The sequence below is a fragment of the Mustela putorius genome, unplaced genomic scaffold (genome assembly GCF_011764305.1).
Source record: "Mustela putorius furo isolate JIRA1106 unplaced genomic scaffold, ASM1176430v1.1 tig00000596_pilon_pilon_pilon, whole genome shotgun sequence".
Lineage (NCBI taxonomy): Eukaryota > Metazoa > Chordata > Mammalia > Carnivora > Mustelidae > Mustela > Mustela putorius.
Genome location: NW_025421428.1, coordinates 5,701,868 through 5,727,568, shown reverse-complemented (window position 1 = coordinate 5,727,568; position 25,701 = coordinate 5,701,868). Strand labels below are relative to the sequence as shown.

The 25,701-nt window shown below is 50.5% G+C and overlaps 1 protein-coding gene across 10 annotated transcripts in view; it reads left to right on the top strand.

The window, feature by feature from the left end:
* The window catches only part of DENND1A (DENN domain containing 1A), a 494,220-nt gene that overhangs the window by 434,063 nt on the left and 34,456 nt on the right, over positions 1-25,701 (top strand). For 6 of the 10 annotated variants that reach the window (XM_004757352.3, XM_004757349.3, XM_004757351.3 and 3 more), the window contains exons 18-19: positions 1,101-1,157; positions 9,610-9,741. In XM_004757352.3, coding sequence (XP_004757409.1) covers positions 1,101-1,157; positions 9,610-9,741 — 189 coding nt within the window. Of the gene's footprint in view, positions 1-1,100; positions 1,158-9,609; positions 9,742-18,928; positions 19,061-25,701 lie in introns of all 10 variants that reach the window. The other 4 variants (XM_045082368.1, XM_045082369.1, XM_045082367.1 and 1 more) reach the window with 1 other exon arrangement.

Genomic DNA, 25,701 nt, shown 5'->3' with positions numbered 1-25,701 from the left:
TTGATTATCTGGTGACCAGGTCAGTGACATTTTTCATGTTAAACGGTTTCCACTCCCAGTTGCTGCAATCAAGAAATGGGAAGCCACTGGTTTTAGCTTTTAGTAGAGGGTAGACCAGGGGGTGCGGATGCTGGCTGCTCCATGCGTGTGTCCCTGAGACCCGCAGGTGTGGCCGGCCGAGCATTCTGGCAAAATCTTTCCTATGGGGATCCCCACCGTCCCGTCTGAACGAAGCCGCTCCTTTGCCGGTTAGTGAAGAGCGTTCATGGTGGGACACACTCCCTGACCGTTGTCCCCAATTCCTTCCTCGTCTCTCTCACCACTGCCCTGTAGGATGTGCATTGTTTGTGAGACTCATGCCCACAGCAGAGAGAAAATAGGAGAACACGTCAGCTCCCGCTCTGATGTTCCATCCCTTACAAGCCTCAAGTATTTTTTTTTTCTCATGGTTTCTCTTGCTTGCTAATTTGACTGTGAGCCACTTCATGGGGTGGTTTTGTTTTATTTCCATTTTTAATTTTGTTAGTCCTTTCTGTGCTTAAACTATAGTTATTTTAACCAGGCGGGTGGCTGCCAACAGAACCACACAGGTCTAAAATGACAGAAAATAAAAGCCAGGGTGTGTGCCGAAATGAGATTGGAAGAAATGGCACCGGGGGAACCCAGCGATGTGTCTGCTCAGGCCAGTCAGCCCAGGCAGAAAATTGGTCCTGAGGCCCTGGCCTGGTGAAATGTAATAGATATTCAGATTCTTAAAGCTGCTGTTCCATCTACACTTGCTGGGAGCTGTCACCAGGCTGCTAAGATAAATAATTATAGAGAGCAGAAGAAGGCCTTTGGAAGGAGGGAGGGGAAAAAAAAACTCAGTGCCATCAAAATGCAGCAAATAAAATCTCTGTCGCCTCTTTAACGTTTTTTTTTTTTAACCTTTTAACATTGTATTTGTTTTCGTAGCCATTATGTTTTTCGACTTGATGATCCCATTTTTTTCCTTCTTTTTTCTAGTAATCAGAGAAGGTGATTCACGACGGATTGAAATCAAGCATAGTCCCTGCTGGAAACAGAGAGGGAATCTTAACTTAAATTAATTTTTCATGCAGGCAAAAGATCATGCAAAAATGGGAATAAAAGAGGTGAAAAACCGCTTGAAGCAAAAGGTACTTGAAGTTCTTATTCAAAATGTATAAGCACCGTGTATGAAATGCGTGGCCACAAAAAAGTATGATGTGATCAATAGAGGGCTGTTTGACACAGTGTTGTTAGCACACTTCAAAATGCATTACCAGCTGTCCGGGAGTTTTCACACTGTTATAAATATTCACAGACAAAAAACTGTCTTCAAATAACATTAAGCCTGGCTTAAACCCACAAAGGCAAGCAAGTTCAGAGTTAAGCACCGTCGGTCTGCCCCCTGCCCACCCCTCCGGGCCTGGGGCTCACAGGGCTCTCTGGGAATCGGCTCGGCCTCCCCTTCCGGGCCAGTCTGCTTCCCACCGCTGACCTCTGCCCTGGGACGGCCGGTCACCAAAACCAAGAAGCATCTCCAGGGAAATGACCTCCGTGGTTTGGGCGTGCGTGTGACCGCCACACAAACAGGACACACAAAGGGGTGGGTTTCAGGAGGACGCTGCAGGCTGTCCTCACAGTGCTGGCCTGACCAAGAGAAACCCAGCGGCTCTGGTCTGAGACTCTTGGGCAACAGGGCAAGGACTCTGATTTGTCTTCTTGGACCATCAGTAAAATGGTACGGTATCCTACAGGCTCCGTGCTGGCCAGGAGCCCCCTGCCTGATTGTCTGGCCGAGTACAAGGAGGTTAACACAGCAGAGGGAATTTTTATATGATAACGGATGTCGTCCTTATCACAATTGCCACCCTTTGATAACCACCTACTGAGAATGGACCAGGCCGCGAGCTGTCACACTGAAGCCGTAGAACGACCCTGGGCAGTTATGATTCCCATTTCCTGTGTAGAGAGCCTAGGCTGTGGTGCAGAGGTGAAGAAACTTGCCTAAGGTCACACTGCTGGGGCCTGTAAAGCCTGGATCGGGTTCCAGACCCCTCCATTTCCAGTGTCCATGCCCTTACCATGGCAGACTTTCATACAGCCCTCCAGAAACAAGTGTTTGCTTTCCAAAAGATGGTTGGGAGCACGTACTTCATTATCCCCCACCCCCAGATGTGCAACTCTAACAAGGGCCTTTGTCTGTCTCGGCAGTTTTTTTAAAAAATTGAAAGCAGTTTTAATTTTATGAAGTCAGAACGGACCTCTAATTAACTTGAAACGGTCCAAGGAATTGATTCCTTTCTTTTAATTGCAAAATAATTTGTTCCGACTAAGCATTTAAATTCCGAGCTTCAGCTGAGAATAAGTTTTTAACAGCTGAGATTCCAATCCCCAAATAAAAATCCTGTCCTGGACATCCAGGTAGACCCTAACGGTGGTCGGTTGTGCCCTGCCAGCGGTGGGCAGGTGGAATTCTTCCCTTGGATATTAAGGCTGATCCATAGTTTTTTGTTTTTATTTTTGTTTTTTAAATCTCCTATCCCAGTCTCATGGAAGTGAGTTGGATAAAATATAGAGTGGCAGGGAGGGGGTAGTTCTCACACCAAACTTTCAAGCCTCCTTGACGACCTGATCGTAGGCTCAGCTGGTGTTAGAACAGTCCTTGAACTAAGTCGAGGAAGGGGTCCCTCCTCAGGCCGCGGACAAGTGCTTTCCATTGGTTGGATCTGCTCTCTGCACGCCATCACCTCCCTCCCAGTACGTGGGAGCCTTGGGCCTGACGAAAATCCCCTCTTTCTGATACGTAACATTTCTGCAGATAACCAGCAAAGCCCCCATTTTTTGATGTTGTCGTTCAAAGGTTCGCTTAAACAATCTAGATCACCCTCTTTCCACGCCACCTCCCCTTCCTTTCCTTGATAGTATCTGAAGCAGGTTTTTTCCCCCCTCCCCTTCTCCTTTTCCCCCTGCCAGTCTTTTCAAGAATAGCTTCAGGAGGTAACGTTCTATAGAAAGTGTCAGTACATTTCAGGTGACACGAATGGTGAAGGCATTTTATAGAAATGTGGCTTGTCACCATCGGACTGTTGACAGATCTATTAGTGCACCTTTTTCAATTTTCACTTTTCCCCCCTTCGGTCTTACAGATTTCTACAGACTTGATATTTTGCAGTTGTTCTTGGAAGAGCGATTTTGTAATTGAAACTCTAGCATTGTTCAGTGCAGACAGGACTTGGTCTTCAGCCGTGCTCTCCTGCTCCCTTTCTTGAGCTAATTTAGGATTTGGCTCCATCTGACCTCTCTCACTGCAGTAGAAAATATTTCCTTGGCTTTTTTGTTCCCCTCCCCTCTGCCCCCTCCCCTTCGCATGGCAACATATCCGTGTGGCTCCCCAGATGTGTCTAATACAGACATCTCAAGTTTGGTTTCTGCTATGAAATCGAGGCAGTTCCCAACAAAGATCCAATTTTCAAATGTACTGGGTTGCCACCTGGCCTCCTCTACCTCCGCATAGTGATGGTGACCTCGCAGATATAATCAAGAACCCAGTCTTGCCCTCTGCGCTCTCGCCTTGGGTTTGAATTGCAAATAGAAAATGTGGGGCCGACCTGCGGAGAGGTCACCACAGTGTGTGGAGGGTCCATCTCTAATATGACTGAGCAGGGCCCCTTTTCCATCCCTTGTTCATTTGTGCTGCAGATTTTCAAAGCATCTGAGAGAGGAGCTTTCAGGGTATCCGTGTGACCATTGGCAAATAATTGTTAATAGATACTATAGTGTGGCTTTATTCCGTACCGGCTCTGCTTCAGCCCAACAACAAAAAAAGAAGGATGGATAGCATATTTCTCTGGATAAATGCAGCAAGGTGGTCAAGTTCTTCTGTAGCTTGGCCTCCTTTGAAGTCTGACTTGCTCAAAATTAGGAAGAAGAAGCGGCCAAGATGCTACCCAGCTGCCGCTTTCTAAAGGGAGGACGGGGCGTCTACCCGCCGGACCTGGCGTGTGGGAGGATGCCATGTGCCTGGGTTCCCAGCTGTCAAACCGACTTGCCGCCTCTGCCCATGCCATGCAGGGCTGGCATCACAGTGGCCTGTCTGAAAGACGATGGCCGCACACTTGCTCCTTCTCGCCTGCAGGGAACATTAAGATACTCACCTAAGGGCATCATGTTTACGTCCATTGGGAAACCCCTGGAAGATGAACTTCTCTTCCTCCGGTATTGGACTGAGTCACATGGACCCATTTCACGGCCCTTTTGAAAGTTCCTAAATCTTTGCTCCCAGAAAGCCAAGTCGAGCTTGTCGATGTGAAAGTTTGTGACGGAGAGGAGCAAATTCACAGTTAGGTCAACGTAGCCTTGAGTCTCTGGACACATGTTTCCTAGTGTATAGAAGGGAGTAAGCATGAGTGGGGCAGGGAGATCTAGGTAGACTCTCGTAGAACAGATGTTTTCACACCTTACCCCACAACTGTCAGCTCCCTGTCTCCTGCACATTAAAATACGCTACAGCCTCAATCACAGATATTCCAATTCTGGATATTGTTTTGATATCAATATTCATATTTTAATTTGCATTCGCTGTGGTGTGAAGTAGACTGCGAGAGAAGGGCAGTGTACGAATCTGAAAACGGAGACCAGCAGCCCGAGTCAGAGGTGTGAGAGGGTCTGCCTCACGCCCCCTCCCCCCGGGGGCCTTTGAACCCCCAGCACAGCGGTGTGTGTTTGGGCTTCTGAGGTACCTAATCAGGTTTAGTGGGGGTTGCAAAGAATAGTAACTCCGTGAACTTGAGTAAGTTAGTAGACCTCTCCCAACGGTTTTTCTCTCATGTAACGAGGGAAAGGATCGACTTTTACTGGGTTGTTAGAAGGATTAGAAAAGGTAATCGCTTTCAGCAGCAACAACACTTAGGAGCCACTCAGGAAACGGGAATCTCCATCTTGTTCATTTCCTCTTATCCCACGTCCAGAGCAGCCGATCTGTCCAGACCCCCACGTGTGCACACTCTGAGGGCATGGCTTGCAGGGGATCCCCTCCCTTTTGGTCATGCAGTTGGCCACCAGAGCAGTTTTTCTAGAACACAGCACTGAGTCCCTCTCTTGATTAAAATCTTTCAGACCTTCCTCCACCTCAGCCTGGAGGACTTCTTGGAATGCCCCAGCTTCTGAGCGACTTGTCCTTCCTTAACCAGGCAGTGCTCTCTCATACCCCTGGCCCAGAAAACGCCACCACGTCTCTGCCTCATGAAGTCATAGCCTCGGCTCCTTCCGGGTCCAGCACCTTCCCCAGCTCCTACCCAAGGCCACTCAGACCCCTTCCTCCCCTGGGTTTCTGCCTCTGACTTCTCAGAGGTACTCAGTCCAGCGATGTACTATATGCTGTCCCTGCGTCCTCCATAGGCGGGTGGAGGTTAGACACCCCCAGTCATGACTTTTTTTTTTTTTTAAGATTTTATTTATTTATTTGACAGAGAGAAATCACAAGTAGATGGAGAGGCAGGCAGAGAGAGAGAGAGGGAAGCAGCCTCTCTGCTGAGCAGAGAGCCCGACGCGGGACTTGATCCCAGGACTCTGAGATCATGACCTGAGCCGAAGGCAGCGGCTTAACCCACTGAGCCACCCAGGCGCCCCCAGTCATGACTTTTGATTCCAGCAAACTCTTAGGGAAAGGGACAGGAACTGAATGAGTTTCTGACCCCTTTACTTTACCAAGAGATGAGAACTGGTTGGGCCCCAGGGCTCCTGGTAAGAGATGTGTTACTCTGTGGTGGCCCCTGACCCACAGCTCTGTCTAGTTTCTTCCTCCTGTGTGACCCTTCCGGAAGGAACAGATTTACCCCTCCTGTCAGCTTCTTGGTTTTGCATTTTCAAAATGACATTTCGACAGTTTTTTTTTTCTGTTTACAAACAAAAAGCATGTTTATTGGAGACAGTTCAACAAATCAGACAAGCAAAAAGAAAATGATCTTGTTTTATAACCTGCATTTTCACTTACTGTATTCTGAGCATTTCCCGACCACTGAATGTTTCTTCTGCACAACATTGTTTTAAGTGGCTACAGAAAATGTTATCTGATGGACATGTATTCATCAGTCCCTTTCTTGGATACTTAACTTAGGTCCAGTTTATTTTCTAGGCCAAATATTCTTGTAGTAAAACATGGCAGGAATTCTTAATTATTTCATTAGGATAAATTTCTAGGAATGTAATTAATGGGCCAAAGGGCACGCACCTCTTTTAGGATTTTGCTATAAATTGCCAATTTGTATTCCCTCTAGAAAGGTATGAGGGTGCCTGTTTTCCCAAACCCTTTGCCTGTTTTCCCAAACCCTCAGCTCATTCTGAGCCCACAGTTTCTTTAATCACAAAATCTCTACCGTGTGTGTGAGATCCCTGCTAGAAGATACAGCAGAGGATGTGAATTGGCCCTATTTCTTTCTCGACTAGGGCTCCCCCAACTCTGTTGTCCCTGGGAGGAAGCGGTTGTCCTTCCCCAGCTACAGGAAATAGTGAAGAAGTGAATAAATTGGCAGGGCGAGCCACGGGACTTTGTAAGAAGTCTTTTTGCACTCTGGGATCTTCTAACTGAAGAAAATTAATGTGCAGCACTGTTTTTTCGATGCACAAGCACATTTGTATATCGGACACATTTGCCTTCCAAATGTTCAACTCAATTTACACAGATTGATCAGGAGCGTGTACTGTATATTCAAGGCTCTGGGGCAGAGAACGCAAACCCCAAGGACCTGACCGTCTTTAGGGATAGGAAGTAAGTGCAAAGAGAGCATGAGGGGTGACGGCCGAGGGCCAGTGTAACCCAAGGGGAAAACCTGATGGTCCGTTGAGTGCCTCCTCAACTCAGTACCTTCACGGATGTGTTGTTATGGGTCAATACTGGTATAAATGTCAGAAATCACAGAGCTCTTGGTTCCTCCACTTTCTAGCTGTCTAGCTTTGGGTGAGTTGCCCCCTTTGAGCCTTGTTTCCTCACCTATAAAAGAGCGATAATCCTGTTTACCTTGTGGTTGCTGTGGAAACTGAGTGTGATCCTGAGGGTCAGGGGTCTGGAAAAGTGCCTGCCGGTAGTAGGCGCTCAACACAGCCCAGGGAAGCTCTTTCTAGATGGTGCTCTTTTTCCATTTTGCAGGGGATGCAGAGCTTACGTTCCGTTTGCACGGGACCGTAGCATGCTCCAAGCTCCCTCATGTTTCATCTCCTTTAATTCATTCTTTTCTTAGCTTTGATGTTCACCAAGCAGGTGGTGGTCTCCCCTTTGTAAAAATAAAGAAATAGGTACAAAAAGGTTGAAAAGATCAACTAGTTAATGGCAAAAACAAATCTAGAAAACAGTGTTTCCTTCTAAGCTTAAACTAAGGCACCTTTCCCAAAACCCCCACATACAATTTTTTAAAAGAGCTATCATCTTATAGTTTTTATTACCATCAGTATTTTCCCGCCATGTACCCTTACTGCTCCATTTCTTTCTTTTTTCTTTTCAGCTAGTCACTCAGTATTTTTCCTGAACTAAAATGGATTCTTTTCCTCTCTTTTTTGTTTTTTCTTTTTCTTTTCTTTCTTTCTTTCTTTTTTTTTTTTTTAACTGTTTAGCTTTACTCAACCTTTGTGTCTGTCTGCTCAGTAACCCCACCTGGATCCAGAATGCCCGTCTTGCCCTTTGTTACTTTCTGGCACAGATGGAGCCCCTCCCCTTCTTTGTTCCACTTGACCCGAGCACCTTAGGGCAGCCCCTTTTCTAAAAGAGCCATTTCTAATTGGCTGTCGGCAGCCTCTCATCATGCAGCCTCAGCCAGGCTAAGACTTGGGGGCCACTTACCGAAGGCCCGCCCTGCGAAACCAAGAGGCCATCATCACCTCCCTGTGTTGTTACCAAGCAGGGCTAGAGGCGGCAGCTGGGTGTGTGGGGTTGAATGTAGCAAGGTCCCTGCAGTTTATTATAATAAAGTTTATACCTTATTAGTTGGTCTTCTGTTTTTACCAAGTGTTGTACTTAGTACGTTATTGAGTCCTAATATTCTAGACAAACTCATATCACTGTTTCCTTTAGTCCTCACAGCTACCCTATTCCCATTTTACAGACGAGGAGACAGAGATTCACACATGTTCCATGCGTTTCTTCCTTAATGCGTTATTACCCAGGGAGGGAACACTGTCCTCCATTTGTCACCATTCTCTTTATTTGCCTAAGTTAAAAGCAACCCATTGTCAAGTCTTTTGTGTGCAAAATTTAATGAGTACTAGAATCCCATGTCTTCTTGACCAAAATATGTCTTTGTTTTTGCAATGAAAAGAATTGGAATTTTTATTTATTACCTCATCTGACTGGGAGTATTTTTACTTGGTTAAAAAAGATTATTATTTAAATGGTTTTTATTTATACATTTATTCTCTGCCTTGCTCCAACGAACAGCTAGGCAACTTTCACAACTTGGGGGAAACGTGTGATCCGTACAGCATAAGTGGGTACCATCCCCATCCCAAAGAACCAAAAAAAGCATCACCTGCCTTTTTCATATTGGGATTTTTCTTTTCTTTATACATCGACTTCATTCAACAGCAGCCCAAAATTAAATGTACATTTCTGAATTTCAGTATATTACTTTGGTCCCCCAAATGTTCTCCAAGTCATAAAATCCAAACTCAGACTTGGGTCTCCTCATTCTCTGCCAGAGAGACTAACTAAGGCTAGGAAAGGCGGGGAGCACAAACATCTCATTTTTCACAGACAGTAACGTCATCAGTAAACAAGCCTGGAGGAAGTGTCCATACTCACAAATAACAAAGTACGCAAATTAAAACAACAATGAGGTCTAATTTTGCACCTCTTAAATTAGCAATACATTTTTAAAATGATAAGGCTAACTAACAGGTACCATGAAACTGGTAACTCATCCATTGCCAGTGGTTGGTATAAATTGGAAAGCAATTTGGTAGAGTGAATAAAAAGGCTTAAAGTGTTTATATCGTTTGACCTAGTAATTTCATTCCTAGGGATTTCTAGAAAAGAAAGAATCCAAAAGAAAGAAAAACTGACGCTTATCACTGTGGTGTTTAGGAAGGAAGGAGGGAGGGAAGGAATAACCTAAATACCTAATAATAGCAGAATAATTTATTAAATCATTATATATCCACTCAATGAGATATTATGCATCTATTAAAATTATCATTAAAATGACTGTAGCACCGTGGAGATGCTTATAATATAGTAGGAAAAAATAGAATGTAAAATTATGCATGAGCTGTGATTGCAAGTAATTTTTAAATGTCTGCACGTGGACAAAGTGAATATGTAAAAATGGAAATAGCTGTGTAAGGTAGTAGGACAGAAAGATTCCCCCCCCTCCGCTATTATGAATTATTATGTTGTCTTTGTAACTTCGTGTGTATGATTGTGGTTTACCCTGTCCTTAAAAGTCAAAGAGCCAAAGTACCCTTCTGCTTCCTCCGTCTCCAGCAGGAGGAGAGGCTGTGAACATCCCAGAGCGAGTGTTCTGTGGCAGGCCCCTGAGCTGTGGGGTCAGAGGGGGGCACCTGCTCGCGGCAGGTGCCTTGACCCCAACACCAACCCCGACCGGCTTCTCCCTACAGGACATCACCGAGAACGGCTGTGCCCCCACTGCGGAAGAGCAGCTGCCGAAGACCGTACCGTCCCCGCTGGTGGAGGCCAAGGACGCGAAGCTCCGAGAAGACCGGAGGCCAATCACAGTCCACTTCGGACAGGTATGTACCCTGGCCCTTGGACTGGTCTTGTTTTCGTTTTGTTTTGTTTTGTTTTAGCAGAAGCTGGAGCATTGCAGGAGACAGGCTTTTCATTTCCACTCTCTTTGGCAAAACCACTCCATGGAGCTTTGCACATCTTTGAATGTTTATTTGGTACAAACATGGTTCGAAGGGGAATTTTTCAAAAATTTTGAGGAAACAGCATGGCTCTGGTCATAAACGAGCTCAACTCTTGAATGAAGTCATTAAATGCGGCTGCCACCTCCCCCACTCCAAGGCCCTCCATGGAAGGCGCCTCTGTTAGCTAAGCATCTCATTAGAACACTTTAGCATCCCAGGCCCTTCTTTGCACCTTCAAATAAAAGGCAACAAGCGAAGTCTTAAAAAAAAATCAATTAGGAGTTCTTTATTAATGTACTTCCTGAAAATCAATACTGGGAGTCGTGCTTCTCAGAGCAAACCCCCGCACTACTCTTCGAGAGATCCAATTCCTTCACCAACTATTTCTGATGACCCGAGCATTGGAAAAATTGTCTATTTGTTTGATTTTTCTTCCCCTTTAAGTAAAACATTGCATTCTGTATGGAAACTGAATTTTTAAATCTATTTCCAAGCCATGGTTGTGTTTTTAGTTGAAAAAGATTGTACACTGCCCCCGATTTCTCTCGAACTGACTCTCTTGATGAGCAAAAGTCATACTTATTTCGTTTGTGGAAAATGGCTGTCAGCAAGATGGGACTGTGACCAGCATTTGCAGGGTTCCTTATTTTTAAATCACTTGATTCTTGAGCCATTTATTAGATGGAGCATGATTAAAGTCGTCTTTATGAGTTTATCTTAAATACTGTTGCTTTTTCATCACATAAAGGATCTAAAAACATACATTTTAAGTGCCCTGTTTTTAACAGACATTTAACAAGTGCCTACTGTGTATCAGCATTGAGCTCTTTAGAAATGAAGAGAATTAATGAAATGGTTGCTCTGGGTTATTAGGTTAAGGGGTGAGTTTGTTGACACATGAGAATCTTCTCTGTAATTAGTGTTTTCAGATAATGCATTCATACATCTTAAACTTGGGGAGGTTCGTCCCTCTTTCGGATTTTACACTTAAAAAGGACGTTTTAAGAATTGAAGCATAGTAGTGAGAGACAGGAGCATTCTCGGGGCCATACTCCCTTGGTCCATGCTTCTCTTTTGGATGATGTTGTGTTTCCACCCCTGAAGAGCTGCCTTCTGTGGGGCTCAGGCCCTGTTGGAGAAATCTGCACCCCGGTTTCCTGGCAGAGTTTGCTGCAAGCACAGCCCCGGTTGTAACCAGCATGGCATTCCAGAGCCAGCTTCCTGCTTTCCTTTGTCCTCATTCCTGCACACACTAACCTTCCCATGAAAAGAGCCCCTCGCTGGAGTTTGAAGCCCATTACAGAGAAAGAGGGGGCGGGGGAGAGGGATTTCATGGTGTTAAACATTCCATTTTCGAAACACAAAAAAGGAGGCCCTATTTGAAATGGAGAAAAACCTTCTTTCCATTTCAGCAAGAAGTAGAGATGCTTTAATGTCATTCCCAGCTAAATGCAGAATAAGAGTGTGTGTGTATGTGTGTGTGTGTGTGTGCACGCGCGCGTGTGTGTGTGTGTGTGCGCGCATGCACGCGGGTGGGGGATAAACAATTAAAAAAGCCACCCCAAACTCTGTTGAAATAAGAGCTGTCTGTGCCTTCACAGGTCTGTAAACTGGAGAGGATGAAAGTGGCTTTTTCTCCCCGTTTGTCACTTCCCTCACGTGGCTGCCAGCATTATGCAAGTATACAGGAAGGCAGGAATTTTTTTTTTTTAATGCATGCATGCGGATTAAGGTCAAGCCCCAAGTATCAGCCATGCAGCGGGCTCTGCCTTACAGCTGCAGCCAGCAGAGCCTACCCACAGCCGCGAGATGCCTTAATTGAGACGTGCTGTCAAAGTGACAAACACATTTGCATACAGTCTACACTCTATTTATTTTCTCTGGAAAGGTCTACAGTCTGCTGTTGGTTGAACATTCTTAATCAGTTTGCTGTAAGTGAACTGCCAGCCAGCTCACTTGTGCCGGCCGCTTCTTCATTAGGTGACAGATTAGCTGCAGGGGGATGGGCCAGGGGAACCGCAGACCCCTTTCTTTTAACTCTTTCCGGCTGGCTTTGCCAACCCCCCCTTGTTCGGTTGTCCTTCAGCACTTTTCCCTGGCGCCCGCCCGGTTTGATGAGCCCGTGACCGGAACCAGCAGTGTTTCTAGAGCACCTACTACTGGCAGGGATGAGTTTTAGGGACTTCTAGGCTCCTCAAAGAACAGTCTTTTGAGTTCCCTTTCAGAAATTTGTGCCACACCCTCCTACCATCTGTGCTATTCTTTTCCTTGCTGTTTTCCTTTAAATAGACTCAGACCTGACATCCGTACCAGCTTTAGTCGTATGATAAGTAATGACGTTGACAGGATCACAGGCCTGACGTACTAGTCCAGTTTTTTTTTTTTCCTAAGGCCTATCAAAAAAATCTTTTTAAGTGTCAATCCATACATCGCCTGAACCACTCATGGGGGCCCAGCAGTACGCATTCTGTTTTGGGAAAGCGTGTCATCTCTGCCCTAGCCCTTTGAGGAAGGGACCACTAGCTGCAATTTAGGGACCCAGAGCTAGAGCCCAGGGACCTGAAGGGACCTGGCCAGGGCCACGGTAGCCAATACAGCAACCTAGGACAGTCTAGCTACAGAGCCCACGCCAGCTCCCTCACCAAGCAGGGATTTCAGTTGTTTGATGTCTATGAAAGCCAGTGCATCCAGCGAGATAATTTGAACTAGCCAGACAGCGACGATGTCCTCAGAAAGACTTTGCCTTGGGTTAGCGTTTCGGTGGATCTCATTCTTTAAGAGCACTGAGCTCTCCAGCGGGGACAGAGACTGTTGAGGTGGTTATTACATCCCAGGAGTGCTCTGTGTCGCCAGCCAGGGGACCTTCGTGGGGACACGGGGTGGGGTGGCAGGGAGCCAGCGGGGGCCTGTGTGGGACCCCTCAGACGCAGCTGTGTGGGGCGCTGGCCAGAGCTGCCTCTGCCGGAGGAGAGAAGGTGCTCTCCTGTCTCTCGGCCTCATGGCAGCTTCCTTCTCTGAGGCCATGACCACCCCTTCCGTTTAATGATGCATCTGTCCATCCATGTATTGGGACCTACAAGGGGCAGAATGAGGGAGACAGAACAGCCAATGCACAGTCCAACCCAGAGCGGTGAGAACGGAAGTGAGGTGAGCCCAGGACACTTGGGGCCCCACAGAGGCCATCCCTGTACCCTCAGGACCACTCTCTGCAGCCCCAAGTTGGGCCATATCATTAAGAAGTGTTTTGACAATCAGCTGAACTCACGAATAGTTCATTTGTTTTCTAGAACAGGCACACGTGTCACCACGCGGTGCTCGCGATCACTGTTGATGGTTCCAGACGAGCAAAACAGATTTTCAGTGAGCCCCTGCACGGCTTCTGTGAAGCGTTCAGAAATCTCAAATAACTTGAGAATGCCTGTTCCTACCTTGAAAAGTATTTAGGTTTGGAGAGGCTTTAAATAACTCTTTTTGTTTCCCCTCCCAAGTTGGGAATAGTTGAGAAAGAAGGCCCAGGAGATAGACAAACGAGAAGAAAATGCCAGCCTTTTTTTACTGATAAGACTCAAAGGAGAATGCTGTTTTAGACCTGAGGCGAGATGGGCTTGCTAAAACTTCACTTCAGAATTACAGAGACGAAGCTACCCGCACAGGAGAAGGGGACGGCTGCAGGCAGCACCCAGCAGGGCCCCGGACCGGCCGCTCGGTGGGAGGGAGCCTCGAGGGCCCGTGGAGCCCAGAACATGCTCAGGGAAGCCCTCCTCTTCTCCTGGCGGGAGTGAGTAAGGGGCTGCAGAGAGAAGCTAAGGATCTCCCCCCCTTGCCTTGTGTTTTTCTCTCCTGGGCAGGGAGTGGACATGCCCTCCTCTCTGTAGGTGTGGAGACTGAAGAAGCAGTGTCCTGCCCTCACCCCTCAGCCAGAACCTCTTGTCTCGACCCCTTCTTCAGGGAGATGAGCAGAGGTAACACCTCCGGGAGAGGCAGACGCTCCCTGCTTCTAATAAGGTGGACAGGCCACTAGGTGCTTTCACATCTCTGCTTGTTTCACTGAGTCTTGACCAGCTGGTGAGGAAGAAAGCACAATACGCATTGTGCTAACAAGGAGACGGGCGTGGAAGACGTGTGCTTGAACTGGTAGCTAACTGACACTGCGTCACCAGCAGCAGCTCTGCCTCTCAGGGCCACCCCCCCACCCCTGGCCAGGGCCACCTGACTGACCGTGGGAGCCCAGTGACTAGCCTCTGGTCCCGCCTACATGCTGGCAGTGCCGCGTGCCTGGCCGGTCGCCAGGCCTCCTCAGGAAGTGGGAACACAGGGCTCCCCCAGAAACTTCAGGGTAAACCCACAGGGCCCCCTTCCTGTGTTCACTCCAAATGACTGATCCTGCAGACGAGGATAACTGCAGGATAACTGCCTGCCTTCCAATCTGGTAGCTTCCAAAATGTACATTCTCCCAATGGAGCCAAGGTTTCTGAATCTCTTTAACATAAAGCTTGAAAAGCCAGTTAAACCGAAGCCCAAACTAAGCACTGTCATGTCTCCCAGAGATCTGGGACAGAGGGGTTTGGCTCCACCCCCCAGGAACAGCTCTTGGAATATGGTTGCCTGCTCGTCTGTGCACATGGAGAGCTCTGGCTTGACAAGCATGAGCTGGGTCACTTAGTGCCAGTCTCACACTTGGCCGGAAAAGCTGCCCAGCCAGTAAATGCCTTCTCAGCACCCTTGGCTCCGAGTGCCTTGAGAAACCCCTTCTGCCCCATTGAGCTTGGAAGTCACACACGATTCCCTTCAGTTTAGCCACGGACATCTCCAACAGATGTTCCCGTGTTCCCCAGACACCTCAAACCACAAGCCTCGAATCTGAAATCTGACATACACACCGCCCCACCAAACTCTCTCCTCACCCGCCATCTCCACCTCAGTGGACGGCACCGCTGTCTCTCCAGAAGCCTAGGTGCGCTCACTCTCACCTCATGGCCTCTCCCTTCCGCCTCCTGGACACTGCTGGGTCCTCTCCTCTCCATGGCTTCCCTCACGGCTGTGGTTCAAGCTGTGTTATCACTCAGCGGGACGGTTCCAGTCTCCTGACTGGCCTCTGCCCTCCAAACTTCCCCACTACACACCCCACCTGGCCTTGCGGGGTCCACTTAAGGGATCCACGAGTGGCCTGGTCACCTCCCTGCTCCTCCCCACCCCCAAACATTCCCTCTTCATCCTTGGTTTGGCACACAAGGCCCTTCATGGTCCACCTGTCTGGCCTCAGAGCAGGTCCCTTTTGTAAATCCCCAGGCTCCCCTGGGGAGAGCTAGCTGCTCCTGTCTTTATGCTACCCTTAGAGCTTGACACATGCCGTGCATCTCCCACAGCCTGTCATTATTTCTTTAAGGCTTGTCCTCCCCTGTGAGAATATGAGCCTCTGGAAAGTCTACCACAGGCCCTGGCGCTGCACTGGCAGGCAGTAAACGTCTTAAGGTTTTATTATTGATGTGGATTTTTAAATTGATTAATAATTGATTGATTATTGTTTAAGTACGCGCTCTGTGTCCAGCCAGTTACTTGGTTTTATTTCAGTTGCTACGCTTATAAATCTGTTCATGTGAAGAAGAAAAATGAATATTCCATTAGTGGCCAAAAACCACTTCCAAATCACTTTCCATAAATAAGGGTTTTATGTCCAAGTAGAAACAGCTTTGTATTATAGGAATTTAGATCCTCTTAGTTCATGTTTTTATGAACTCCCAAGGTCTAGTCCTGTATGCCTCAGGAGAGGGAGGGCGGGGAGAGAAGCAGAGTACTGGGACACCTGCCCACATCCCCAGGATGGTTTGACCTAGGTGGCAGGGGAGCGAGGGAGAGAGCAGGCAAGCGAAGGAAAAGCCTGGCGTCTCCTGAATTATATCGTGTAAAGCAAAGAGTTTGTCTATAAAAGAGACTAAGCTGCATAACCAAATGCAAAGTATTAATTTAACTTGGATTATGGTGGGGTTTTTTTAAGCTTTAAAGACATTCATAGGGAAGTTGGCAGATTTGAAGATGGACTGGGATGTTAGTCTATGTATGGTGGAATTGTTAATATTCTGGTTTGGCGGGGGTTATCTTTATTCCTAGGGAATGCACACAGAATCATTTAGGGGCAACATACCAGGACGTCTGAAACTTGCTCTCAAGTGGTGTGGTCAGAATGTCATGCAGGGCACACATACCCATTCATGGAGACAGAAAAAGAAAATACAGCCCCGTCCCCCACAAAAATGTAACTACTGAAAAAGCAGATGCTGAGTGGTCGCTGGGGGGCAATGTGGGAGAGAGGGAAAGCCCAGATTTTAGCATCGGGCAGCTGTGGAATTCAGTTTCAGCTCTGTGACTATCTAGCTGTTACGAACTAACCTCACCCATCTGGGGAGCGGGGATAATAGTATCCTTGTCGTGAGTTGTTGTAATGGTTCCGTGAGTCTGTTCAACCAAGTGCTGCCCGTAGGCCCTCGGTAAATATGTGTATTTCTCCGGGGGGAGGGAGAGGGGGAGAAGGGCTAGCTGTCAGTCACCCAGTGACCCAGCTGCCTCCGCTGGCCTGGCAGCCCAGCACACAAAGCTCCCCGCAGCTCTTGGTGGGAAAACCCACACCTCATAGGAGCCAGGCTTACGCCCCAGAACAGAGGACCAGGGGCTGACGGCGTGGCCAGGAGATGGCGCCAGAAGGAGCAGGTACCCGAGCTCCCGGCTGACTAGGATAGTGGGCGCGGGAGGCCATGGGGCACGCTGGGGCACCAGATGTGACGAGCATCGTGGGCGCTGGTCCCAAGTCATTTTCTTGGTCTAACTCACCAGCCATGCTCTCGCAGTCCACAAAGCAGAGCCCTTGCCCACTGCTCTTTCAAACCCTGTTCCTTCCAAATCCTATTCCCCCTTTTCCGTCACCCCTCTTTCCTCTCCCTCAGCCATGTCTGTGCGTGAGAAGGCAGGTGCTACTGCGGTGGGTCCCCCAGTCCAGCCCCTCTGGCTCCAGTCCAGCTGTTGCCAGCTGCAGCGTGACCACAGGCTGTTCTGCCTTCAGTCCTGGTGGGGTGGCCCTCCCAAGTTGTTTCGACTCGTTCGCTGCCATTCCAAAAGCAGCAAGGTGCCTAATTGCTGGTGGGTTTGTCAGGTCTGCCTGGGAAGGGTGACTGACGGGCCTGTCCATCCGTATGGACTCACTTTTTCAGAGCCCAGGCTAGCCCACAGACAGCTTTCCACTGGGAGGTTCACAAGGCCAGGATTTGCTCCTCTGAGCGCACACGTTCGATTTGGGAGGGAACACTTGCCCATCAGAGGGAGAACTCAGATTCTGGAAATTCGGAACAAGTGGAAAATTCCAGAGAATTCCGCTTAAGCCGGGCGTGCCTGGGAGCTTGAGAAGGCCGGAGAGTTCATCACTGGGGGTGGATTTCCTGACACACCGCAGGCGGCCTGGGAGGTGTCAGCGGCCAGGAGAAAATGCAGGTTCACAGGCAATGTGCTGTGTGCCCCATTCAGCCCAGGTGAGGATGGCTGCAGGACTGGGGGCCAGGCTCCCTCCCTGAGCCCCCACCCCCTAGGACGTTTGAGCCCTTTAGCGGTAGTCTGAGCACCTGTCACATGCCAGGCAGGGGGTGGTCTAAGGACAGTCATGGGAGAAGCATGAGCGTGACTTGCTCACCGTGTGCCCGGCACTAGGCCAAGACCCAGAGAAACATATTCCAGCTCCGGCTGTCGTGCTAGGCGGTCCCCACATGTTAGTCCACTTCATCCTTTCAGCCACAGTGGGGAGCCTCAGGTAGCATCTCCCCTTGCAGAGGGGGACACAGGCCAGACACAGAGAGGATAGAGACTTGGTACAGCTTAGAAGCAACAGTCAGGATTCAAAGCCACATTGCTTGTGCCTAGAGCTCGGGCTTGTACCCCAGCTCTGTGCTGAGATCGTGGCACCTTTGTTCTGGTGGCCCCGGTACCCGCTTCTGACTCATTCCTCTTGAGCTTCTCTTGCCCCGTGTCTTAGTGTGTCGTGGGCCTCACCCAGAGCTGCCTCACCCCAGTTCCACCCAGGCGTCAGCCCAGTGGACCCCAACATCCCTCTGTTTCCAGGGTCGCATGTTGCTGTCCTCAAGGGGTCAGTGAGGCAGAGGGGCCTCAGAAAACATCAGCAAGCGCTGAGATAGGCAGGCCCTTCGGTCCCCCAGAGTGTGACTGTCCCCAGGATTCCCTCTCTGATCACAGACTCACCTGGTCAGAGAACTTACCCAAATCTTAGGTCCCCGCCAGAGTCACCCCCTTCCAAGCTCCCCTGCCCACACCCCTTTTTTGGGCTGGAGGTACCTGCTGTCCTCCACATCAAGGCCAGTGCTTATCACCTTGCAAGACCCTGCTAAGTGCCCCTCCACCCTGGACAGAGTCCCATCCTTTTGTTTATATAATTCATCTCACTGCTCCTCGTGGGCATCTGCCCCAGGCCAGACCCCACGCTGGGGCCGTGAATCCGCTCCTACCCTTATCCACTGCCAGGAATATCCTTCCTCTTCTCTTCCTCCTGACAAAAGCCCATCAACCTGTCAGGGCCACTTCGAGAGCTCCTTCCCGCAGAACCCCTCCCTGACTCCTCCAAGCAGAGCTGTTCCCTCCCTGCTCGGCATCAGTGCCATCCCCTTGCCTGACATACTGTCCCGGTACAGGAACAGTGTCAGCCTCCATTCTGTGACCTTGGCCGCCTCACAGGGCCTGGCACAGATGACTCACCCAGGGGGGAGCTTAGGGAATGACCAAGTAGCGAGTGAGCGCAGACTTGAAAGGCGGTGAGTCACAGAAGAGGTGGGAAAAGTGGGAGCACTCCTTGCGCCCTTGAGCAGCTGGTCAGCTCAGCAGAGCAGGGGGACCCGGACACAGGGGTGGCTGGCGTTCCGTGGTGCCTGTGCTCCCTATTAAACCTCCACGTGCAGTGCCATGCTTGGGTGACAGGCCATCTGTATCCCCCGCGTCTCTGCCCACCCAGCAGCGTGACAGCGGGGCCTCTTTGCCAAGGGACTGACCAGAGCCTAAAAACAGCATTTCTTTTAAGGCCTGCGCCAGAGCAGCTCGGAATCCAGCTCCCTGCCAGGAAGATATTGAACCCAGCAGGACAAGAGCAGGAAATCTGATTCAGCGAGACCAGAGGAGGCATTTTCTCAGATTAGAATTCTCTGTGCCAAAGGTGGGGAGTTTATCACAGTAGGGAAGGGGAAATAAAACATAAAATATTGAAAATAAATTATATCCCACAAGCAAGATCCTCTGGGAGAATCAACTCGGTGTCAAGGGGCCATGCAGGGAGTCCCCCCCACCATGGCTCTGGGAGTGCTGTGCCAGGAGCCACCTGTCCTGTTGTCCTCCAACGGTCCCTAAGCACCCGTGTGAACTAGGTAAATTATTCACCTGGCTGTGCCCAGACAGAAGGTATGACAGGGACTAATGGAGTGGTGGCCCTGGAAGGAGGGGCCAGATGGGTAGGGTTGGTTTTCATAATAACACGGACCCACGGTCTGGGACTCGGGCCTCGGACAGGGATCACCTCACTTAATCTTCTCAGCAGTCCTGTAAGATTCATGCTTATTATTATCTCCAGAAAGCCAGTGCTCAGAGAGGCTAAGCAGCTTTCCCAGGGTCACACCGTAAGTGGCAGCAAGAATTCCAAACCAGGTCTGTCTGACGCTGGCGACCAGACTCTCCCTCCCGTCTGCCCCTCTTGTCGGACCCTTATCATTCACACGTGCTTCCTGAGGCGTCTGGTTGTAGCTGCCGGTAGCCTGGGACCTGCCTAGGCTCCAACAGTGTGGCTTAGGATGGCCATGGAGGTCACGGTCACTCTGTTTTGCCTCCTCCTCTTTCCTGGCCAAAGCTCCCAGCCACTGCCTGGATGGGGGACTTGGCTGTCTCCCCAAAAATAAACCTACAGAGTTCCAGATTCCTTAGCACTGTGGGGGCAGGGAGGGGTGTGCAAAGCCACAGTGATGCCACCCTCCTGACGCCCGCTGGCATGGGGCAGGGTGCTCAGTAGGTGCTTGCCTTGTTTTTTCACAGGACCTTACCCAGACTGGTGTGGAAGGGTCTAGACTGCCCCGTTTTTCAGGATGGTCAGGGGCCTCACTCTAATCCCCTGGCTGGGAGAATGGATTCAGAGGCAAAGCCCTGGCTTCTCCTACCTGGCCTCCAGCTCCTCTGACCCTGAGGCAGCGTGGCAGCAAAGGTGCATGCCAGCCTCCTGCACACGCGATCTGAGATCGCACTGACCGTGCCCCTCATTTAGGATCTTGTTTGGCCCACGTTCGTTTTATTGTCAGTCTGCTTCATTCCCTGTCTTCTGGAATATTGTATCGCGTTTGTTTGTTTATACTGCAGAGAATTTTAAAATGTAATAAAAGTACGGAAACAGAATATATAAAAGGGCCTTCTCCCAGGGGATTGTTGGTTATATCCCACTTGAAATGCAAAGTGTGGTATGGGATTAACATTGCCGGGAAGCAGTTGAAACTGAATTTCTGAGAATTTGCTGCCCATCAGCCATATGGTTCCATGGTTACAGCTACTTTCTTGGCCCTCCCCGGCAGGCCCCAGTCCCGGACTCCTTCTAGGTGGATCCCAGCTTGCACTTTTCCAGAAAGCAGACAGTTTGCAGAGGGACGGTGGGTTGACCCTTGACAGGATGATGCCTGGAGAGGCCAGGTGGGCTAACGTAGTCAGCGGAAGCCAGGAGCCTGGGACCCTCCAGGTGTGCTCACCATCGGATCATTCTCGCCACAGATTGGGGCGCAGGGGCGCGGGAGGGAAGCTTCTTCCCCAGGGCTGTCTACCAAACACTTCCATTCTCCCAAGCCGCGAGGACCAGCTAAAAATTCTTCCCCTGCTGCCCTCCTGTCTTTGTGGCTAAAAATCTTGACGTTTTTTGCCAGGCAGGGCTCTGAGTTACTCTTTCATGCCCTCTTTAATTCCTTCCTCCACTGATTCAGCTTATAATGAGGCTTGTCGGCTGCCAAGCCCTGCCCCAGGCCCTGGGGTCACAGAGGAAGAAGATGTCCTGCCTCCCTCCTTGACCCTCATTGTCTGGGAGAGACAGTCGGCAAACCATATGGAAAGAGAAATGCTAATGGACCTAAGTGTACTGGCTGGAGAGGGGCCATAAACTGTCTCGGGAAACCTAGGCAGGCTTCTCAGAGGAGGTGACATTCCTGGTGGATCTCGAATGGGAAGTTTATATTAGGTGGAGCCAGAGGAGGAGGGCATTCCAGGTGAAGAGTGACATACATAAAAGACAGGAGAGGCTGCATCTTCAGAGAAGAGGAAGGGCTGATGTGGGGAAGCAGGCGGCCAGGGGGCACCCGGCGAGGGCTGGGAGCCAAACTGCGGAGGTGGGCAGGGCCACGAGAACTTGAAATGTATCTTGTGGGTGTCAAGGAGCCAGTGAGGGTTGTGTCTGAGGGAATGGCATCTGGGAAGATGGACGCCGGGCCCCCGTGGGAAGGGGAGGAAGAAGGTGAAACAGGGAAGCTGCTAATGAGCCTGCTGGCTCGCGGCCGGGAGCTAGTGGGCGTCTGACCTCAGACCCCATTATGGCCGTGAAGAGAAGGGAAAGATTTGAGAGATCTGGGTGGTCTGCTGGCTGCTCTCCGTGAGAGCTGCTGGTGTCCTTCCTTAGAATGAATGAGGCTGGACGCACACTGCGGTTCTCTTCCTCCAGCCAACGTGCTCTGATGAGATTTGAGGCGCCAGCCAGGACCACGGGAGCCCCGTCGGTGTCAGGGCCAGTGGCCATCGCCCTCTGTAGCCCAGGGTGAAGGTTCTGCTGAGGAACAGAGTAGGAAATAGAGTCCAGTGACCTCCACCCTCTCTGTCCTGCTTTTGCCCCAAGGCTGTCTCCCAGCCCCCTTCCTTTTTCTACTTTCTCTGGGTCTTGGAACCAGGGTAGCTATATCTCCTTCCAGCCTCTCCGCCGTCCCAGGGTATGGAGCGTTACGGCTCCTGCTCTCCGGGTCGCCAGCTCTCTGGTGTCCCGGGTCACCTCCGCCACAGATGATGTACAGTATTATGCTAAACCAAGTTTACGGGCGGCCCCTTAAAATGCAAGCCGCTGCCCGTGATGGATGGAGAGCAGGCGCTGTTTAGCCGACCACTTTCGGTTTGTTGCAAACCTGCAAGAACCCCACACAGGCGTCTTGTTAGGCCTGTTGCGACAAGGACCCCATAAATAAATAGCAGAGTGCGTCTTGGTGCATCAGGGCTGGAGTATGGAAATAGGGGCACTGTATAAATAATACATATTTACAAAACAAATATATCAGTGCGTTAGCGTACGCAGCCATAACCAAATCACCCAGCGTAACAACCCGAAAGGCTCCGAGGGTCGCCCACGTGGTTGGCTTCCATCCATCAGTGTGCATCAGCATTAGAAATGACCGCCAGAGGGAGGGGGTCCTCCTGCCCGCTGACCTCGAGGCCTTTGAATTGAGGCAAGTGGTGGGATCGCAGGTGGGCGTCCTGACACACAGCCTTCCTGCCAGGGTCTGAAACCTACCGCGGCCGTGTGTTCCTACAGATGTCTTAAGGTCTGCCGCCAAACAGAAGGTTGATTAGCACCAAGTTGCAAGATGTAATGGGGTGCACCTCCAGGAAGACGGCTGGCTGGAGGGGAGAGAGGGGGCCGACAATGGACTTTCAGATCATGCAGATTTGCTTTGGCTTACGAAAAGAACCCGTAGTGGTGGACTTTCCAGGTGACTGTCACCAGAGGCCTGTTCCTTCCAGTCTTTCACCCCGAAGGCAGGGCTAGGTTCTCAGAAAGGCAGTTCCCCATCTCCGCTGCCCCTTTCTGAGCCATGAACCCCACTGGGCATCTGGCTCTAGCATCTGGAGTTCCGAAGAAGCAGCTGACAGAATGGCCACTGGAGTGGGCGCCCCTCCCCTCGCTCGTAATGGCACAATGCTGGATTTCAGTATTTTAAATGAAAAATATATGCAGTTAGCTGTGCGCTGACAATGTCCTTGAGGATTTGACAGTGAGATTTTCCAGCAGTTGGTCTTCGTTAGGATCCTGGCGGTGTTTAATAAGGCAGTCGAACTGCTGGCACCTTGGGTTCCTGTTTGTTCTCCGAGGGCTCTGGGGCTGCTGCGGTAAGCACATCGACCAGAGCTGATCATTACAAGGGCGTACGCCACCATGAATAAAAATGTCACACGTTTTCCCATCTCACAGCGGTACAAAATGTCAGTCCTGTCAAACACACATTGCGGGGAGCTGTGTGCAGTCCGTACAAATTGGAGAGCTGCATATTCCCCCAGCCTTCTGATATTCTTCATTTGAAGCTGAAGAAAAACAGTTGTTAACCTATTAGCTAGGATTTTAAACTCTGCTGAGGCGGTGGAGGGGTAGACTTTGACACAGATAGAAATGTATTCCAGGGTCCAGGAATTTTAAAACCCCGTTCTCCATCCATTTGTTACAAGGGAAGAAAAAAACCCCTCTGTCGAGTGAACCTGACTGTCTTTCTTTAACAGACACACTGGGGAAATTTGGGGAGGTTTCACATCTAAGCTTGCTGTGGCGTCCCGCTTTTGCATTCCACTCAGAAAGTCTCCTGCTTTTTGGGATGGCCCTGGGGCTCAACCTGTTGAACCAGGATGCCTCTAGGTTGGGAGTTTTTCCTGATCAAAAGCATGCCAGGAAGGTTGCCAGCCTTCCAAACTGAGCGACTGGCATCCAGAGACAATGACTGGTTGGTCCCGGTCTGTGGAATGCTGGGAAATGGCCTCCCTGGTCCTTTGGTGGCCGGTTCCACAGTCCTGGACAAGCATGTACTTTGCACTTATCATGTGCGGGCCTTGTGCCGGAGCCTCGGGTCCGGGTGGGAAATAGACACAGCACTGCCTTTGAGGGGCCTCTGTGTTCCCGGGGGGGATGGAAGAAAGAAGCCTGAGTCTGTCAAGCCAGAAAGAGAGACATGGCTTCCAGGGAAGGGAGAGACCCGAGGGATGGGCAGGACCTGTCGGGTAGGCGAGCACCAGAAGGGCACACAGGACAAGCACGTGATCGCGAACAGCAGTAGCACGTGAGGGACAGGGCAGGCTCTGTATCGGGGTCTGGCCGGAAGGGGCCGCTTGTGGTGGTGCGTTGTGGGGGCAGAGCCGGCCTTGGCTGGCCTGCCACGGGCAGTGTGTGGGACCATGACCAGCTTTCCACGCTGCCGGGGGATGGGGGGCTGGGGCAGGGAGGGCAGCGTGGAGGCTGGCGCGGCATCAGACTCTAACCAGAGGCTGCTGTGCAGTCCTCTCTCTACCACCGCAAAATTAGGAGAAGATTTTTATTTTCATTTGCCAGTGGCGTTCTGCATGGGGTGGACATCGTTCTGGAGATGATAAATTAGCCTCGGTTTTGCTGAGCTGGTCCTGGCCCTTAAATGCACTGAGCAAACCCGCACTGAGGCAGGACACAGCCTGGGAAAATGCAGGTGGCAGCAAAGGTGGGCCCTTGTGTGTGGTCAGAACAGACGTAGCAGGATAAAAAAAAGCTCAAAGTGGTTTCGGGGACAACTCCCTAAGGAGAGGGGAGCACCCTTGGTCTTGAGGGGCTACGTTTCAGCACCTTTTCCTTCTGCTGTGCGTGTATTGGCTGTGATGGAGGGAGCGTGGGCTTCTTGGGGGTCAGACACAGTTGGGCGAGGAGCCAGGCTCTACCATCCATTAGCTGTGAGGCCTGGACTGGATGAGTCACTGAGGATGTAGCCTCAGTTTCTTCATCTGCCAAATGGGGATTTTACCTTCTCTGCAGGGTTGTCAAGGTCATGAGAGACCTTACGTGTAGCGTTCCCAGCAGAGGACCTGGTCCGTAGTAAGTGCCAAAAAACAGTGCTGGTGTGTGAGGGCCTTTTCTCTCCCAACATCTAGAAGCCCCTCCTCCTGTCCCCCACCTCCTGGGAGTGTCACCCAGGCACCCTAGGCAGCACCTCCAGCTTCTGTCTGGGCAGCGATTGGCACATGTCAGCCCAGCTCGCTGCCCAGCCACCGGCCGCCGCCTCTGGTGCCCGACCTCCGGCCGCCAGTGGGTGCCCCCTATTCAACCCCAGCAGCTGCACCTGACGAACAACAAAAGGCTCCCCTCCCCCTCCCCACTTCTGGCCCTCCTCCCTAGGGTCACCCGGCCCCCTCGCAGCCTTCCTCACAGCTGCCTCGCCGCTTTTGTTCAGCATGTGAACTTCCCCAGCAGCCAAGCTCCTTGCACGGGAAGTAATCAGGGACCTTGACAAGGCTTCAAACCACAAATGCCACTACAAATTAACCAGCACCACTACAAAATACTACTCCTGTCAACATCAGGGAGGAACGCCGTGCTCTTCAGGACCAGGCTGAGGTGTCTTTCAGCTCGGCACTCACTCACTGCAGAGAAAGGGCCTAGGACCAGCCTGCCAGAGTGGCCTCGCCAGGTGACTTGTTGAGGGGACCGAATCCTAAGTACACGCTCTCCAGAGACGATGGCTGACAGACCCCGCGGCAGGGGCTGCAGCGTTTCCCGGACGGCCACCATCGGGCCCCTCGCAGATGGTGCCTCCAGGCAGCATGACACAGGGCATGTGGAGACCTTCCTCTGGAGCCCAACAGCCACAGACTGAAGACCAGCGCCACCAGCTTCCTAACTACGTCGTGCGAAGGTCAGCATGGGGCTTCCGGTTCCCCGTCTAGAGAATGGGGGTCATGATAGAGCCTCTCTCCAGAGTCTCAGGACTGACTGGGATATTCGGAGTGACACTGGCCCATCCAGGGCGCTCCAAGATGAGACACCACCCCCACCCCACTCCAGTCCCTCCTTCT